The sequence below is a fragment of the Chenopodium quinoa genome, unplaced genomic scaffold (genome assembly GCF_001683475.1).
Source record: "Chenopodium quinoa cultivar QQ74 unplaced genomic scaffold, ASM168347v1, whole genome shotgun sequence".
Lineage (NCBI taxonomy): Eukaryota > Viridiplantae > Streptophyta > Magnoliopsida > Caryophyllales > Amaranthaceae > Chenopodium > Chenopodium quinoa.
In genome coordinates this window covers 2,335,233-2,355,429 of record NW_018745395.1, presented here as the reverse complement: position 1 = coordinate 2,355,429, position 20,197 = coordinate 2,335,233, and the positions used below count along the sequence as shown (strand labels likewise).

The 20,197-nt window shown below is 35.2% G+C and overlaps 1 protein-coding gene across 2 annotated transcripts; it reads left to right on the top strand.

Moving 5' to 3' along the window:
• Positions 1–54: 54 nt before the first annotated feature.
• LOC110712884 (zinc protease PQQL-like) lies at positions 55–19,875 on the top strand. 2 transcript variants are annotated; one of them, XM_021891337.1, is made up of 21 exons: positions 55–716; positions 2,080–2,326; positions 2,411–2,536; positions 5,345–5,482; positions 5,578–5,712; positions 5,803–6,060; positions 6,129–6,266; positions 6,376–6,445; positions 6,528–6,741; positions 9,509–9,614; positions 9,924–10,157; positions 11,618–11,782; positions 11,892–12,041; positions 12,123–12,214; positions 14,072–14,153; positions 16,632–16,715; positions 16,802–16,918; positions 17,021–17,131; positions 17,252–17,332; positions 17,504–17,686; positions 19,191–19,875. In XM_021891337.1, the coding sequence occupies exons 1-21, from the start codon at positions 508–510 to the stop codon at positions 19,260–19,262; spliced, it is 3,012 nt and encodes a 1,003-aa protein (XP_021747029.1). In that variant the 5' UTR covers positions 55–507; the 3' UTR covers positions 19,263–19,875. The 2 variants fall into 2 exon arrangements, with proteins under 2 accessions (XP_021747029.1, XP_021747030.1); XM_021891338.1 differs by having other exon boundaries at positions 544–716; positions 2,085–2,326.
• Positions 19,876–20,197: the final 322 nt, after the last annotated feature.

The window sequence follows — 20,197 nt, the reverse complement described above, 5'->3', positions numbered from 1 at the left end:
TCGACATCTTTAATTGGAGAAATATTGAAAATTTAGTGTTCTAAAGGTGAGTCATTGTAAAGGGGATTAGGTTGGTTGCTATACACAAGCTTTAGGCTTAAATTTTGGAGGGAAAAAATAAAATTCGGACACAGTTGCTAAATTTCGTTGTCAGAAAACCAAAATGGGTAGTGTTAGTCAAATTTTTAAATTTAGCGGGTAGTTTTTTTAATAGAAATTTTAAGCGAGAAGTTCTTGACAAAATGACCTATTAAGCGGGTAGTTTCTAACAATTTTTCCTTAATTTAATTGTACTAATCAATAATCACGGTTTATATGAGTAATAAAAAATAAAATAAAATAAGAAAAAAGAAAATAAAATAAAATAATTTCAAAAAAAAAAAAAAATCTCTGTTGCGGTGGCATGGTGTCATATTCCCATTGTTACTAGTAGTTGCCAGAGGTTGGGGGTTGAGTAAAAAGAGAGTGCGAGCGCCGACGAAGAACTCGCCGGAGTAATCGGAAATTATGGATTTGCTGCCGGAAGAGACGCCGGAACTTGCCAAAAAGCATGGATTCCGATCACTCAAGCTGCTAAACGTCGACTTGGAGCAGCCGCTCGAAGATAAACCTTTCGGCGTTGATTACGGCAAGCTCGACAATGGCCTCACTTATTATGTTCGATCCAATTCCAAACCTAAAATGCGCGCTGCTCTTGCTCTTGTCGTTAAGGCTGGGTTTGTGTTTTTCACTCTTTCTTCAATTCATTTTAATGATTTCAGTTTTTAGCACAATTGCTTGATTTTTAATGTTGTGAAATTGGAGGTTTTGTTTTGAGAATGTAGCGTTGTTTTTTGTGTGAAATTGTTGGATTTTTTGGGTGAATGATGTGAATTATGAATACTATTTGTGTGTAATTCGGAAAGTTGGTGGGAATTGTGTGTTAGTGATGCGGAATGCTATTTGTGTGTAATTTGGAATGTTGATGGAGATGTGCTCAAATGATGCAAAATGCTATTTGTGTGTGATTCGGAATGATAACGGAATTTGTGTGTAATTTGGAATCATAATGGAATTTGTGTGTAATTTGTAGTGTTAATGATATATGTGTTTGAATGATGTGATATACCATTTTTGTGTGATTTGGATTGTTAATGTAGATGTAATTTATGTGCAATTATGTGGAATACTATATGCGCTTATTTCAGTATGTTAATGGAGTTTGTGTGTAAATAATGCAAAATGCTGTCTGTGTATATAATGCAAAATATTACTCAACTCCATATTTGTGTGAAATTTAGGAATGTTGATGGAATTTGTTTGTAGTAAATGCAAAGATTTCTCTGCACATGTGTAAATACTTCATAATTCATGTTCGCATTCTATGTCCTTTTGGAATAGAGGTAATGCCAGTTGATGATTTGTTCGGGCAGGCAAACCTTGCTGTAATTTGCTTTAGCAAACCTTGCTGTATTTTGCTTTTGCATGTCATTGTCGTTTTGTCTCTTTGAGATGAGAGGATTGTCTTAATTTAAACTTATTTTTACCGTGATTTTGGGGACCTTTATCAGTATAGGCTTAATCAAAGATGGATGAACAAAAAAGAGGGAAGTTATGCTGAGGCCATGAGGGTGAAAGTGGCATTTTCTTGGTCTTGCTCTTATGGTTTTAGTTGGTGTGGTGAACTAGGCATAATATTAATGGATTCGGATAGGTAGAGGTTTTAAGGTGGGGTAGATTCATTTGATAGTGATAATTGTAGTGGTGAGGGACTGAGGGCAGTAGCAGAAATTTAGTTGGGTTATGAATGTCCAACTTGCTTCTGTTGAATCTGGCTCCTTTACTTGGGAGGATTCTTGAACTGAACAATTCCCCTGCCCAGCTTAAGCAAAGTTTTATTTTAAGATGAAGATATATGGTTCCCACTTGTACTTCTAGATTGATCTTCTGTAATATGGGTTAGTAATGGACCTCATGCTAAATGATCTTCTCCTTTCTTGCTTTTTTCCCCCCTTCTTTACTCTCTGAACTCTGTACGATTGTGTGTGCCCTTTGTCTCTTTGAAAATTGTTGTCCACATTCTGAACATCGGATTTGCAGCTCAGTTTTGGAAGAGGAAGATGAAAGAGGAGTTGCTCACATAGTTGAACATCTAGCTTTCAATGCAACTACAAAATATACAAATCATGATATTGTCAAGTTTATGGAAAGTATTGGAGCAGAATTTGGTGCTTGCCAAAATGCCATGACTTCAGCTGATGATACTGTTTATGAGTTGTTTGTCCCTGTAGACAAACCTGAGCTATTACCACAGGCTATATCAGTCTTGGCAGAGTTTAGTAGTGAGGTAGTATAGCTTTCCTTGTGATTGAGTGGGTAGTTCAAGCAAGTTTATTGATATGGTTCTGATAATGGACAATGCACAATGTAGATTCGAGTCTCAGCAGAAGACTTGGAGAAAGAGAGGGGAGCTGTGATGGAAGAGTACAGGGGAAGCCGAAATGCCAATGGTCGAATGCAGGATTCACATTGGGCTTTGATGATGGCAGGTTCTAAGGTATCACTTGAAGTCATTTATCATTCATTATTAGATCCTTATAACACATGGTTTTTTGAACATTGTGTCTCACTAGTGTCTTTCTTATATTACTTTGTTTGTGTCTTCAGTGAAAAGAAATTGGTTATATTGAAAATTATTAAATTTGTATTGTTTATCTTATCATTAATAAGTACTCCATTCCTATTTACTTAGCAGTTAGCACATTTTGAATTTTTGTACTATGATTAATTAGTACTCTGCCCATCCCTATTTATTTCCATTTTGTATTTTTGCACTGTTCACATACCTTAGTTTGGCCATTTTATTTGCTAAAATATGAAAACAAATTTTATTATGTAAGATGTTGTGTTTATCTTATTTTTTGAAACTCTTTAGTTGTTTAAGTTTAAACTATTTGAAAATTATTGGTCAAATTTGTGCATTGGCAAGTGGGTCCAATCAAAATGTGTCAAGTAAATAGGGATAGAGGGAGTATATTGCTAATGTTTATTAGGAAAAATTGATATTAAAGGGTTCTAACTATTGTCTGTCTAATTTTAATGGACTTAACTTTTGGTTAACTAGGCATGATCCTAACTTTGAGGCGTGTCTTCTGACTCTTATAATATCAGTCTGCAACGTGGTTCACCGTGTCACTAATAGGCGACTTGGTTTACTTTGTTAATTTTTTTCATTACCCTTTTTTCTTTCTCTTTCCTTCCCGTTCTCTCTCATCTGCACCTACCAAGCATTGCCCCCCACAACCCCACCCCAATGAAGCCACTAGATCATCACCACAATCTATCCTTCTCCACTGGACATGCCACCCCACCACTAGTAACCAACAACCTCATATATTCTTCATCCCTTTGATCAATTGCAGCAAGAAGCTTCTTTTAATTGCTGCTTGTAAGTGAGCAATTCCTCCCCGAGTAGGATGCTGAGACGAGTTTTGGAAAATGGCATCTTAAGTTCTTCATGAGAATGCTAGAGCCTATAGGTGAGGATATCAAAGCTGTTATGGAGGATGGGAGCTTCATAGTCTGGGTTTTTGAGTTGAATTTCTGCTGTTATTAAAACAGGAAATCTGAAGATGAGGGTGATGTTGGTAGTAGCATTACTCTTGCAAGAAGGCAACAGTCCAAATGATGGATGTGTTTGGACGTGATGATGTTAAATCATTGTGTTTGGTAGTTAGTATCAATCAAAGTTGGGTTAAATTTTGAGTATGCTAATGATTTATATGTTGCTCCCTTGTTTTCATTTTCATTTTTCAATGCTATATATATATATATATTTTTTTTTTTTTTATCTTTTTAATTTTGTTCTACATCTTATTTTGATTTTCTACTTTCCTTAAGTTTTACAACTTAGTTATAAACACAAATGCATGTATTAATTTTTGTTTTTGTTTTTTTGGTGATTGATGATCAAACAAAGAATTTTTTTATTTTTATTATTATTTTTTTTTTCATTTTTTTATTTTTTATTGGGCTTATGTGAATTCAATTAAAATTTAGTGATATGTTATAATCTGGGCACCAACATGTTTTATGAAGGGAGAAGAGCAAGCACAGAGGCCTATGTTTTAGAGGGATGTTGCTTGAGAAGAGCAAAAGAGGAAGTTCATTGGGAAGGGCGGAGAGTTCACCGGTGGAGGGAGAGGGGCTGCTAATGTGGGGGAGCAAGAGAAAGGGGTGGGTGAAAAAACGTTTGATTTTCTTAAAATTTGGAAAGATGTAAGTCACACAAGCCTAATTTGAGAAGACACCCCTGGTATCATTGCGCGGTGATGGAAAGTTGAAACATTGAGTATTTGGTTCTACATGATTGATATCCCCGTTTTAATTTGTTAAAGTACATTTTGTCATATTTTTCTTGTAGTTTGTAGTTATTCGATAGATATATAAATACCTAGGGTACCAAGATTATCAGGATATTAAATTGAGAGTTGTTTGGCTGATAATACCATAGGGGATTGCGCTTCATCACAATTTTGATTTTCCACTAAATGCAGGAAATTGTTTCCCCTAGGTAAGTGGAATACAGTCAATTTAATAAGTATCTACACCACTCCGATGTAATTCTTGCAAAATATATACTCCTACAATTAACAAAATGACATTTCCTTTTCTTTTTGTGTAGTGATATTGGTTATTATGAGTATCATCTGCAAACAAGGGAAAGTTTATTGTCTTTAGAATTAGCCAATTGTGTAATTTAGTGTTCTTCTTGTTCAAGCTATGTTTATTTAGGGCCTTTTTTGTAGTTTATACTTTGTAGGGTGCTGAGCTTGTCGGATAGTGTCCTTTTGCATTTATGGAGGCAAATCTTTGTAATTTATTTTTCTCATGTGTATGTGTGAGATAAACTCACAAATAAGCAGCCATGCTATCACATCAGAGTTTTAGTTAGGTTTTGTTGTTTTTATGTGACATTAGACAAGATTATGACTAATTGTAACTTTGTAAGTAATATGGTGAAGCCTTTGATTTTTTGTTGAGTGATAAAAGCTGCCATTTGAATGACTCTAAGAGGCTGATCCATATCAATGAGAGGAATAGATTGTAATCATCTTGATCGTAAGCTTGCGATTTCACTCTTGCATCAGGAGCTCTGTATAAAATAACAAACATATTTTCAAGCCAGAATTAGGACTGATATTCTGGCTTTGTTCTATTTGAGGACGATCCTTTCTTGGAAAGATACTTATGAGAACAGAGCATATGTATCGTTTAAAATTATGTCGGTGTGTCTCTTAGCTATTCATTTACAGTCCAAAACCTGTTAACTAATCAGAAGTTTAAAAGGCCTCTTTTTTTGCAGTATGCTGAGCGCTTGCCCATTGGAACTGAAAAAGTTATCCGAACAGTTTCTGCTGCAACTGTGAAGCATTTTTATAAGAAGTGGTACCATTTACAGCATATGGCTTTGATAGCTGTTGGAGACTTTCCCAACTCAGAGGTTTCCCTTATAAATAATCCAAAATATCTCCCAGTAATGCAAATTATGTGTGAAAATTAAATCAGACTCTTCCTCTGTCTTTCTTTATCATGCAGAGTGTTGTAGAATTAATCAGGACGTACTTCGGACAGAAAAGCTCAGCTGATGAGCCTCCAGGCATACTTCGTTTTCCAGTTCCATCACATGATGAACCGCGTTTTTCATGTTTCATTGAATCTGAAGCTGCTGGTGTAAGTATTGAATTGTCTGTTGGTGCATTGCTGCAAATCCATTTAAGCTGAAGATATTATCTTACTTTCCTCTTGCATTGTTTATCTTAGTCTGCAGTAATGATAAGCTGTAAAGTGCCAGCACAAGAGCTAAAGACCATAAAGGACTACAGGGATTTGCTTGTGGAGTCCATGTTCCTTCTAGCTTTAAACCAGAGATTGTTTAAAGTTTCTCGTAGGAGGGATCCACCTTTTCATTCATGCTCTGCTGCATCCGATAATCTAGTAAATCCAATTAAAGCTTACATATTGACTTCATCTTGTAAGGAGAATGGAATTATTGAGGCTTTGGAGGCAATGCTCACAGAGGTGTGGTAAATTTTTGGTACCAGTTTGAGTTTTATTAGCTATTTTGGAAGCTGACGCTTAATTTACAGCTTGCAAGGATTCACCTGCATGGGTTCTCAGAACGTGAAATATCCATTGTTCGGGCTTTACTATTATCTGGAATTGAATCTGCTTATCTTGAGCGTGATCAAATACAATCAACCAGCTTAAGGGATGAGTATGTGCAGGTAAATTAATATACTCGATAGTTCAGTTGGTGTTTGTGAAGAAAAACCCTTATTTAGGCTTATCTTTTCCCTCTTTTTGAATTTTTTTTATGTTTTATATCTCTTCCAGCATTTTCTCTGCAATGAACCTGTTGTTGGAATTGAGTTTGAGGCACAACTTCATAAATCTCTTCTACCATGTAAGTATCTGTTCAGAAATGTGATTATGAATTCCTGCATTGACTCATCCATCACACTGTTGATTAAATTGATCATTTGTAGCCATCTCTGCGGCTGAGGTAGCCACATATGCTCGTAAGTTCAGCACAACATGCAATTGCGTCATTAAGGCAATTGAGCCTCAGTCTACTGTAACTTTAGATGACCTTAAAAATACTGTGGCAAAAGTCACAAGTCTTGAAGAAGGAGAAAGTATCTCAGCTTGGGATGAAGAACAAGTTCCTGAAGAAATAGTTACTATTAAGCCAAATTCTGGGTAACTTCTAATCTTGTGAAAACTTGTTCTTTTGATTTCCTGGTTGAGTTCTGCATGCTTCCTTCATCCTCCTTTTCTTAACAAGCTCTGTTGCCTGACTTTTCAATAATCAATATAGAATGATCAAGATATGACAAAAGTTTCTTTTATGAATGCAATCTTTTTTCATATAAAATGCATTTGGTTTAAGCAAAGAGCTATTGTCAGTTTGGAAGTGTGAATGCTTGAAATCTACCTGACTATTAAATATCCTACTCTGTCCCTCCGTAATCTTCTTGTTTGCTTTTTGCGACGTACTTGTCTAATCTTTCTATTGTCCTGTTTCCTTTTTGAGCATATGTTACTTTTTCTCTCTCCATCACAACCAAAGCTATTTTATCATGGTTCCAACTCTCTTTCAATTTTCTTAAATTTTTATATTATTATTCTCACATAATCTCCATGCAAAAACAAACAGGTAGATTATTTAGAGATGATGAGAGCGATTTGCTAATTAGCTGTTCAGGTTCTTTGGATGAACTGTCTTCTAAGATATTCTGCACTTCTTAATCTGTTTGAAACGGCTCACTAAAGGGTTGACGTTGTTCCTTTTCTTTCTTTCTTTTCTTTTCTTTTTCTTTTTTTTCCCCTCAACTTATTGGAGGATCTGGCTATCGTTTCTGTACAGTGTTTTCATGCATTTATTGTTGATCTTCCTCGTAATGTTTTAATGTCAGAATATTTTTTGGAATTCTTAATTTTAGGAAAAATTTTCATAATAGAAAATGGAGTAATGTTAGTCAATTGCCAGGTTTGCTTGATAATCCGTTCCCTGTTTGCTTCCTTTTGAAAGAAGGCAGTGGGGCTCTGCAAGGCATACTCCCCTTGTTTTACTCAAAAAAAGTGACTAATTGTTTTCTTGTGCTACATGTTACCTTCCAACAATCTTTGACAGGTCTTCAGGAAGCAACTGATCTTCTTCTTTTTGTTTTTTTTTTTTAATTTTATTTGACTTGTGTATATATATGTTATTTTTACTATTTAGTAAACCAAATTTATCACTCCTGTTAATACTGATCCCTAATGGATTTCAATCCCAGAAATTTAAAATTCTCAGCATTTACTATTATGTTCTCTTCAGTCTTCATCTACTGTTAAACCCTTTTGTCCCCTTACCTTTCCCAGCCATATCCCCTGCCATCATGACGTTGTGTCGATGTCATTTTTCTTTGAAAGTAAGCTGTGTAGCCTAAAAGTTCTTGTGCAGATCCTCTCTAAAGTCTCTGACTCATAAGTCATACCTACTCGTTTCTTTGGTTCTCTTCATGACAGATATGGTTAAGTTTTGTTGGTGTTATGTCTGATGTAGTTTTATTTATTTATCTAAAGGATGTAGAATTATTGGTCTTATTTTCTGTATTTCATAGTATTAGCCATCCACACTTATTGTGTTTGAACTTTTACCTTAAATTTCTTTCATAGATATAAAAAAAATCATAAAAGTAAAATATGGTGAAGAAACAGTGGTCTAATAATGTTGCTCCCTTCATTTCTTTTAATGTTCTTGTTTTGACTACACAGGTTTGCAAATGCACATTTTTGATGATTAATACTACCTCTGTTTCTTTTTAGTTGACACGTATTCCTTTTTAGGAAGTTTTTTTTAGTTGACACGTTTCCTTTTGGGGTAATTTTTTGACCTTGCATTTACAAGCTACCCCATTTGCTTTTTCATTCTCTCTCACTCTCTCTCCTCTCCTTAATATATGTGTCTAAATCAAACGCGTCAACTAAATAGAAACGGAGGAAGTATCTAATTATTAATGCTCTCGTTGAGACAAAACAAATAGGACTCCACAGGAATAAGATTTTTCGTATATATTGGGAATAATTTAGAAGATTCCTTGAAATTGTGAATAGCTAAAAGATTTTCAAACTAGAACATTCTGAAGAAAAAAAAAGGTGGGGGTACGGAGTAAAAAATTTTCAATCAAAATTGGCTTGTCAAAGTAAAATATCAAAAAATGTGGCTAGCTTTAGCTTGAATCTGCTTCAAGATTCGAAGCAAAAGAAGCTACCATGCTGTAGGGGACCTCAGAGGAAGAGAATAAAAAAATTGCTGAAAAAGATGGACTTAATTTAGGAAGGGGCAGAAACCACTCCCCCCTCCCTCCTTTCACCTTTTATATGCATATGAGGCAATTACTCAAGTGTTTGTTGTAATTAAGTTCCTTTCGTCTCATGCTTGTTATCCTTAGTGGATATCTAGTCTCACCAAAGTTCCATTTATAATGGGTTTCTGATGGAATTTGATTTTAAAGGAACTTCCATGTCCTTTGGCTAATTTACTATGCAATGCTTTTAATTTTGTGAAACACATGTCATAATGTGTAAACTGCATATTCTATTATGCCTCTCTTTATTTTTTTAAAACTTTGTTCCTACTGTCAGAGGCAGATTACTGTTGATATAGTTGCTTGTTGTTTGTGTATTTATTTCTTTGTCAACAAATTGTTTCATAGATGAAATGATCTTGAGCTGCCACTTTATGTAAATGTGAAACAGTATTATATACACTTTTCTTTGATAGTTTGTTGGCTCCCTGAAAATTAATCCGCAACTAAGTGAATACTAGCAAGGGATGTCTTGATTGCCTTTTCTTGGCACGTACTATATGTTATCAATCTCTTTCAAAGTTCCCCAAATTATATAATTTCGAGTTTTCTTGTAAATTGTTATAGCTGTATTCAGATTTCAGACTTCTAAATGGTCTCCATGTCTGGCTCAGGAGTGTAGATCAGCAGCAAGAATATGCCGATATCAATGTCACTGAGCTAATTTTATCAAATGGCATGAGAGTTTGCTATAAATGTACTGACTTCCTTGATGATCAGGTATCATGATTGAAAGGGTTTGCTATATGAACTGCTTTAGTGATACTTGGTACTAATAGTGTTAAGTAATATTTATATGTTGTTTAACACCTTTTATATTTGATGCTATGGAAATTATATCTCATTTATCATGTTATTTCCCTAAAGAATTGTCCAGTGTGTTTCGTATGAAATTTGTTGATTATACACTAGTTTAAAGTTGCACGTCTTTGAATTAATTGAAGCCGAATTTCAATCGCCTCCTTACTGGTCACGGTATTCTTGAGTTTTGAATATGGTGTGTTAATATGTGTTATGATATCTGAGCAGGTTCTTATAAGTGGATACTCATATGGAGGTCTATCAGAACTCTCAGAACCTGATTATGTTTCATGTTCCATGGGTTCGACTATTGCTGGTGAACTTGGTAAATTTGGCCATAAACCATCTGTACTGATGGACATGCTTGCTGGTAAAAGGGCTGAGGTTGGAACAAAGCTTGGACCTTATATGAGAACTTTTTCTGCTGACTGTTCACCAACAGACTTGGAGACTGCATTACAGGTTGGCTCTTTGGAGCTCTGTTTCCTTTGCTTCAATTTGATCTATCTTATGCATCATGTGCTGGTTGTTGGTAACAAATTTGCTCTTCTGTTGGGTGAACTTTCTGGTTCTAACTTCCTCAGTGCTTTTCCTTTGATGTTATGAGGACCCATTTTAATATTGAAACGTATTAAAAAAGGTTGGAAGGCTAACAGGGTCTGCAAATTTTCTATCAGAAGACAGTAATATGCCTGTAATGCATTGGTTAATATTAAGGGGCAGTCAAGCTACAAAATAAATGTATAGCTTGGAGAGAATGCACGTAATTATCTGCTTCTATAAATACTAAGATTTGGAGAGAAATAAAACATGGGAATTATTATTGATTGTTTCATTTAGATTTAGTTGTATATGGAGAGAGTCCAGCCTCTCCAAAGGTTTATTATCATTTACATTTTGTTAACTCTCATTTCATTGATCAAATTAACTTTCTACTTTAATATTTTGCCCAAAATTCCAATTTGTTACAGTGCCTTTGTACCCTAAAGTTATGTTCCTTGCCCTCATCCCACATAACCTCAACTCAAGTTGTATCAAGTTCTTATGCGATCCTATACACCCCTATCCCCCTCTCCAAGTGTCTTTATATCCTCTCCTATTACTTTTTCTTGTGTGTTGCATTTTCATGTAATCTATTCTTGATTCAGTTATTGGCTGTATTTCTACCGTCTAAATCTTATTGTAACAGAGGGTTTAATAGGCATTTTGTTTACCTTTTTTAAGTACCATTCAAACAATCAATGATATGTTCTTTTCTTCGAAATCTCAAGTTTTGGTATTGGAATGTTCCTCTCAAGATTTTCCCTGTCATTTTCTACACTTTTGAAATGAGCATTAGAAACCCTTCACCTAAATAATGCCAAGAATAAATAAATTAAACAATGGACACAAAATCTGTTGATTGGTTGCAAATTTGCAATTGTCCTCCCAGGCTGGAGATAATGAAGTCTCTTCAATTTAACAATCTAAATTTGGCTTGTAAAGTTTTAAGTTCTATAAAGTGGCTACCAGACTAGCTCTTCCTCTGTTGGAATATATTGGCCAATGAGACACGTTCAAGCTCAAAAGATAAGAATAGTGAAGATGCAGTTGTTGCGTTGGATATCTTGATTATTCATAGGGAGCTAAATTCGGCAATATGATGTTTCTGGTCTCTAACCCACTAACCCAGAAGAACTGTACTGTCTCTGTTTTAACTCATTATCTGTTTTTTGAAATCTCAAACCTCTATGCCAAAACACTGCCAGAATTTTCGTTTCTATTGCCTGTGCATGTCATATAAGACAATTTTCTCTTATGCCTTAGACATTTTTTCTAAAATAAACTGTATTGCATATTTGTCCATATATCTTTGGCAAGGTCAAAATTTCCCTTCTTTTTAGTTATCGTTTTGTGGGCTAACATTTTAGTTGTGGACTCAGCTTGTTTATCAGCTTTTTATGACAAATGTGGAGCCTAGAGAGGAAGAAGTTAAAAAAGTGATGGAAATGGCAGAAGAAGCTGTCCGTGCTCAGGAGAGAGATCCATATACTGCCTTTGAGAATCGTGTGAGGGAGATAAATTATGGAAACTCTTATTTCTTTAGGGTATGATTAAACTTTATGCTTGTCCCCCTTTTTTTTTTTTTTTTTAATTTTTTTAAATTTTTATTTCTGGGTGGGTGGTGTGTTAAGATTTACTAATTTTTATGTGCAGCCTATTAGAATAAGCGACCTTAAAAAGGTTGATGCTTATAAAGCATGTGAGTATTTCAGCAACTGTTTCAAGGATCCATCAACTTTCACGGTTGTGGTTGTTGGCAACCTTGATCTTGCTACTGCCTGTCCATTGATTTTGCAGTACTTGGTAAGCAGGAGCTTCTCAAACTTCATTACACTTAACATTACACTGTTTGGCATCATCTGCACTCTTTAATTTTACATGCAGGGTGGAATACCAAAGCCTCCCGTTCCGATTTTACAGTTCAGTCGTGATGACCTCAATGGCCTGCCCTTCACTTTTCCTGACAACATTATTAGGTATATTTTCTCCGAAATCAAATATAGCAATTTTTATTATCTACATATGTTAAAACCTAGGAATTTATTATGAAAATGATGATGGAAGACAAATCAGAAGATTTTTGTTGTCAAACTGTCATTATGAACTACAAATCTTGAGTCCTTCAGCTTTCCTTTTTCTTTCTGTTTCATTTTTGTACAGTCTTACCTGGCATAGGTGATGGCCTAATAACAGTAATAAGGCTGATTCTTTCCTAGCTCACCACCGGAGTAATTATTACTGCTAACATGCAAAAGTTGTCTACTGTGGGCCTGTGGCCCAGTAGTGCTAGATTAATGAAGTTATGAAGTTATTTTTTATAGAGACAAAACACACTCCTCTACAAAATATTTTGAGGCAAGTTGTCGTCATATTTGTCAAGGATGTAATTTTGGTGATGTTACAGGAGGGAAGGGAAGCAAGACAGGTAACATTGCAACTATGTGAAAATTATCTAAAGGAAAGTGCTATTGGTGATATTACAAGTATATAAATTTTTCAATATTAAGAAAGTAAGAAAATACTCAAACTGCTGATTCTTGTTAATCAGTTTTCCACTTGTTATGATGGTAAAAATTTCTCTCTATTAAACCATGTTGTCGAGCTTGTTTCAAAATGGTTCTATTTTGTGAGTTGGTGGGGAAGATGATCTTTAAGAGTCGAAGATGTCCTTTATTTTTTATCAAATTTCACATTGTCATACTGTGATAAAACAGAAGACTTACAACTGCCCTGGATCCTCTTTAATGGTGAACAATTTATTCTATAGATAATTTCTTACTATGGGAAGAGATAAGTTCCTGATCTGCCATTCTGAAAATACATCACGCACATCTGTGGGTGCGCATTTATATATTTCAGACACCTGCTTTAATTTCTTTAGTAGGTGTTAACCTCTTAAAACAAGGGGTCATGGTTTGCAGACAAGAGTTATCTATCCTCAGATCCTAGGTCTCCAGACGTAAATTGAATGTGGGGAAACAAAAACATGGGGTGATTTATCCAACTACTTCTGCAATTTTTACACGAGAAAACTAGAGAATATCCTTATCACTTCACTTGTCTGGCGGGCCTAAAAGGAACACTTATGCACCTAATAAATTTGTAATATCTTATATCTGATAAGGAATTGTGTAAAACAAGGGAAATAAATAGTAAAAGCCTTATCCTTTGCCAAGATTTGTTTCCAGACCCTCATCTTAAGGCCCCCCTAACCTTGTACCTGATCAAGGGCAAAAACAAAGAATATTCTTCCTCCGTTCTTTTATTATTGCACCACTTGCCATTTTAGGAAGTTTCACAAATATTGCACCATTTCCTCTTTAGAAAAAAAATTATTTGTGTTCACACTACAAATACCCAACATACCCTTGCTTTTTCACACTTACTTTTTAATTTATCAATATGTCACATGGGCAATTTTGTATTTTTACCTTTCTCTCTTACTTTTTTTCCACTACCAAAATATTTGCACCCAACCCCTATGGTGCAATAATAAAAAAACGGAGGAAGTATGTGATATGAAATTGTAAAAAGTACTGTATCAGCGGACCTTCGCACCTGCTAGAGCATCCCAACCATTCTTCCTGGACTCCATACCAGTTCTCTGTAACTCTATTTTATAGAATCTATATTTTGTCATACAGATTGATGAAAAGTAAAGAAAAGAGCATCTCCTATCATGTTTGGCATGTCTTTTGGTGCTTTGCTAGAGAATTTATGGAATTGAAAGAAAAGAGCTAAATCTTGATATAATGAGCAGTTCCTGTGCTGTTCGCAATCTCACATATACATTCTTAACTGTTACAAATTTTGAGACAAAGAATCTGTTTCAGGGAAATTGTTCGCAAACCTATGGTGGAAGCACAGTGTTCAGTACAGTTATGTTTTCCTGTGGAGTTGAAGAATGGGGCTATGGTAAGAGTGTTGACCTTCATTACTTAGCTAATTTGAGGACTTTTGGTAGTAAGTCAACTTTTTTGTCAAACTTTCCTCTGAAGTTTGTTTTTCTTGATTTGATCTGATTCTGTTTTCTGAAATTAAAACATTTGTGCTTTTGAAAATCTTCATTCTCGTACTTCTAGTATACAAGTAGTTTTGTGGCATTATGAAGTTCTGTGAACATTTATGGCTCTACACAAAGACCTCCATTTTGCTTGGGTATGCAAATATCTTTGCACTAAACCCAATGAAAGCCCTTAACAAAATCCTCATTTGCCCATAGGATGTCCCATGCAACCTTCCTTGCCTTTGTGCTGCTATAACAGGGATTTTGAATAGAATTTAAAGTAAATGGGCAAATATGGAACTGTTATTCTACTCCGTTAAGATAAGAGCTTTGTTTTCCACTCAAGGGTCCTTTTCTAGATCCTCCAGAAGTCCAGAGGATCGGGTAGTGAGGAGAAGTTCCAAACCGTAATCAGCTAACACTGCAATTTGAATTCTCCCCTGTTATGATATTTGGATATTTCTTAAACTTGTCTTTCAATTTCAAAATAATTCAAAATTTTATAGTGCATGCCTTGAATAACCAAATAACTCATGTCAGCTTTTTAAAAGTTTAGTGTCATTATTGGCCATTCAATGGCCAAGAAGAGAGGAGATGGAGAGAATTTTCAATTGAGTCATTATTGATATTGTTTTAATGCATACACCTTTACAAAAGTACCATCTAAGTTGCCTGGGCTGCTAATTTACTACAAGGTTCCACAAGGATGAAGAGATTATTTCTCTCGAAAAAAAAAGAATGAAGAGATTGCATTGACTTTTTTGCTTGAGAGCTTGCGAAGAAACCTTTTATCTGTCTATTGATCTTGAGTTATATCGAAAAAAGATCACATTTATTTCTTGCATTTATTGGGAAAAGCATATTCTGATTGTGAATATTTAAATACCCTGAGTCCCAGACATGTGATGATAGGTCTTCTTACAGATAGCTGGCATAACAAACCAATCCCATTTCCCCTATTGGACCTAGATTAGAAACCTTTGCATTCATTTCCACATAGAAGATTTGAGTACCAAGGAGAAACACATATACAATTATAAATGCGTCCCAAGCAATTTTCTTATCGTTAATTTCAGTCTCAAAGCAAGATTTTAGCAAGGATCTAAAAGTTATATCTATTACTGGAATTGGGTTTAAATTTTAGTTTCTATGCTGTTTCGCTTCGACTAAGAAAAGTTGCATTAACCAATCATTGCTGCTTTGTCTTCGCTGAAATCTGTCTTCTAGTTATCATCTACTTTCAGGAAATGTTCGGAATAAAGTACTTACAATATATAGTGCAACTCAGCTATTTCTCAAACTCGTCTTAGATTAACCTTTCAACCTTATACAAAAATTCCTTACTGATACTGTTTCCTTTAATCCTCTGTTAATCAATAAATGATTTATATTTATGCATATTTAGCTCATTAATTTTCTATTACTAATGTTTAATTAGTCTCAAGTTATTCCTAATTTCCACCATTATTCTAGTTCTGACTTGTTCAGTGGAGTTGAGTGATTCACGAGTCTTGAATATTTTACCCCTTTTGAGGTGAAAAACAAACCTTATCTGAAATTGTTGACTGCTTCTCCTCTCCCTTCTCCTCCCATAATCTCCCCAATCTAATGAGGAGATAATAATTGAGAGGTGTAATGAAGAACAGACTTGACAGCACTAAGAATTTCTTTTCATCTGTTATATCCCTTATGGCCTTGTGTGCAAAATGGCGTATAGTAGTCTAGTAATATTATCCAGTTATATCTCTGGATTGGAAAATCTTGTCAGGACTTAATTATTATAAGTCATGTTAAGTAGAAATTGTTATTCATACACTGTAACGAGTGTCAGGTAATGGGTACATAACAGTGTCAAATACATTAGGGCTTAAAATTTGAGACACCAGAACAGTCCTGAAATTGGACATAGATGCGGCAAACACAGCATATATGGAACATGATCCTACTTTTACAAGACATGCTGCATGTGCTTTTCATGTTACAGATACATATATACACATTTCAGATTGACTTGTTAGCTAGTTCTAATCCCATGTGTGATTATATCTCACATAAATTTCTCTTCACTTTTCCCCTCTTAATACATCTTATCTCTACAGCTATGTAGTCCAGAATAATTGAGTGTTTGGGTGACTGAATGATATTGAAGTGTAGGATGAAAATTTTATATTTTCGTTTCAGTGTTGAGTGCCTAACGTGGGTACACAAATCAAAGTAACAAGTTGAATTTCTTACTGCATGTCTACATTAAATAAACAAGAAAAGGCTCGCCCTGCCCTGACCAAGTATTAATATCAATTTTTTTTGTTTTGTTTTGTTTTGTTTTGTTTTGTTTTGTTTTGTTTTGTTTTGTTTTGTTTTTGTTTACCCTTTCTCCATTGTGCTAGATTGAAGAGATTCACTTTGTTGGATTTCTGAGTAAGTTGCTAGAGACAAAGATGATACAAGTCCTCCGTTTTAAACACGGGCAGGTGGGCATGTCTTTCATAATTTTTCGATTTGCAATTTTTCTCTTTATGGAGGATGTTCCTGATTTTCTTGTGCATATCTGGCTTAGATTTACTCTGCAGGTGTGTCTGTATTCTTGGGGGGAAATAAGCCATCAAGAACTGGTGATGTACGAGGAGACATCAGCATTAACTTTTCATGTGATCCTTCCATGTCTTCGACTCTGGTCATCCTTTGTACTCCTTTTTCTTTTATCTATTATGTTTGTTTTTGAAGAGAGGGACTGTGCTACAATGAGCTAAATATAATGTGGAATGATTTGCAACAGGTTGAGTTGGCATTAGATGAGGTTTTGCATCTGCAGAATGAAGGCCCTTCAGATGAAGATATCTCAACCATACTTGAAATTGAGCAAAGAGCCCATGAAAATGGCTTGCAGGTAAGTTCTAAAATGTTATCCTTAAGGCTCTATCTTTTAGATAAATTGATGTAATTCCAGCCGTCATTATGAGTGTACTCGTTAAGATTTATGTTCCTTATTAATCTCATCTCCTCTCAGGAGAACTATCATTGGCTAGAAAGGATTATTAGAAGCTACCAATCAAGAGTCTATTCTGGTGATTTAGGCACTTCTTTTCAGGTTAGAATTTTTCATTGGAGCCCTATTTTGTGCTTCTTTAAGCTCTCTCCATGTTTCGTTTTGCCTTTCTTCTGTTTATACATGCAGCAACTAATGTCATTCACTTGCTATGTAATGGTTATCTCTTTCCTGAAGATAAATTACTTTCTTATTACTGGTTTTGCTTTGCAGATTCAAGAAGAAGCACGGTTGAAAGTAAGAACATCTCTAACACCTTCGACATCAAAATCTGCACTGCAAAGGATACTTCCATTTCCTTGCAGAAAGAAGTATACTGTGGTCATTTTGATGCCCCAAACAACATGTTTCCAATTACTTAAGTCATACTTTTGGGAAAGCTTCCCAAATTCAAAGGTCAGTTGGAAAATCTGGAATGTGTAATCTTTTGCATGTCGTTTGTTTGGGTTGGATTAGGTCGTGAGGATTCAGGCTGATGGAAGCAGGTCTGTAATTTTACTTCTTGGTACAACCAGGACTTATATACTTAGTTGTACGTTTGCATTGCAAATGTGGTACACATACAGTGTGTACTTCATTCGATATTGAGTTTGATGGGGGTTGGGGGGGGGGGGGGGGGGGGGGAGGAGGGAGGGGGAGATATCATGTAGAGCATCTACTCCTTTTTATGTTAATAGGCCGCATTAAGTAGGGGTCATTTTGGTTTCAGAAAAAAAAGAAAATGAAAAGTAGGGGTCATTTTTATTCAATTGAGTTAAAACACCGCAACTATTCTTCACTATTTGAGCATTTGTCTCTTTGTCGTATCCATTGATTCATTGGTCAGTTTAACACTGGAAAGTTCAAGGTTCACAAATTCTATATACTGCTTATATTGTGACAAACTAAAACAGTCATGAGGTTTAATTTAGAGATATAAGTAGTAGTTATTAATGTGGTTACTTGTACTTAAAAATTCACTATATAGGCTGGTAAAAACTTATTTACATTACTAGAAGATGATATTAAGATATTTTTGTAGGCAAATAATTTTGGGGGATTGGGGTCAGCATTATACTTTTCTTGTTTATACTGTCATATCTTGGGCATTGGTGAAGATATTGCTACTTAGAGATGGGTCACGTCTTCAACAGTTTTTCGATTACTTGGGATGCTAGGAAATTGCAACTCTGTACAGAGATATATACATGCGGTACATTTGGGGCTAGGGTTTTGGAGACTTACTGTGTGTTTGGATAGATGATTGAGAAGGAAAAGAAGGGGAGGGAGGGGAAGGGGTGGGAAGAGAAGGGGAGGGAGGGGAAGGGGAGGGGAGGGGAGGGAAGAAGGAGGGGTTTTCCTTCCAAATCTCTCCATTGTTGGAGAGATCCATTTCTCTCCCCTCCAATTCTCTCCCTCATTATCTACCCCTCCAATTTCCTTTCTTTTCCCTCCATTTCCTTCAATCCAAACAGTGTTAGGTAAACTCTGGAGGCTTTGATACAAGTACAACCCCTTCAACTTGACCTATGAAAATACATTATCTTTATCTCAGATTATTAATGGTCTCGCATGGATTATGGAGCCAATGCCCGACATTATGCTAGTAGCTCAAAATTTTAAATTACATGAAGGGTGTTAATTGATTGGATAATTAGATTATTTAATTTTTCAAAAACAGTCCGTATGCAATCAAAGACCCAATATTTGGCTGGTTCACAGTTGTTCATTACATGATTGTCCTGCACTTTTGATTTTGCCAACTGCATCCACCTATATTGAACATCTGCATGATGATGTGAACAAAGTGTTCATGTTTCTATTGCAGTAATGATATACCTTGTGTTATTACTGCTATCTGCTTGTCTTATACTTTGGATCTTTTGTTTACTTCTGCCTAACTACAGAATTTATGTAACAGTATGCAGTAGCTATAGCTGGTCTGACCATTCTGTCAGTAGCTCTGTGGAGATCTTCGCGAAGTAGGACTTAACCCAGAAGGAAACAGCCCTAGAGAATTACGTACACGGCTTCATTTAAGGTTTGACTGAGAGAATCCTTTTGTAGTTGACATTTGGTTAAAGAATATACAAATTTTTTCCAATACAAGGTGTTAGATTGAGAAAACTTATGCTAGAAGCCATGGGAGATGTGTTGTAATGAAAGGAGGCTAGGCTTGCCAACAGTCAAATTACAAAGTACACATCTCCATCGTATCATAGGTGCTCTGAACTCGCAGGAAATTGCAATTGGACCAATGCTTGTTGTCCCAAGTTATTATAAACGGCCATCTCATGGTTACTGAGTACAAGTTTTCATCGTATCGTCAGCACTCCTGAAGCGCAGGAAATTGATCCGGTGCACACTGTCCTGAGTCTTTGACACATGCTATTTTCATGGTTACTGACCTGTGAATTTTGGAAACCATGGGCGACATTGTTCTAATTTTTTTTAAGGCATGGAAATAAATAAAATAATGTTTCAAATTAATATGGTTCTATTTACATCTACATGCATGAGGTTTTGATTTTTTATTTTTTTTTTAATGATAAAAACTTCCTCTTTTTTGGTTTACATATCTTTCTATAAATAAAGGTTTTAATATAGATGCATCTCTTTCTTTTTTACCTAATACTCGTATATCTCTATGTCTCTCTCTCATATCATATGAGCCCTTTTTATTTTTTTCTCTCTATCTTTCTCCACTTTAAATATGATTAAGAGCCCTTGTTTCTAAAGTTACCAAAATAAATAAGTGAGGTTACTTTTTTCTTAAAATTAATAGCTATTACTCAAACTTTGTATGTTAATTAAGGTTACAAAATAAGGTTACCCTTATGAATAATTGAGGTTACTCATAATTGTTGAATAAATGTTATTGTCACACCATGTAGCTTGACTGGCCACACACGATTTGTTGTGTATATA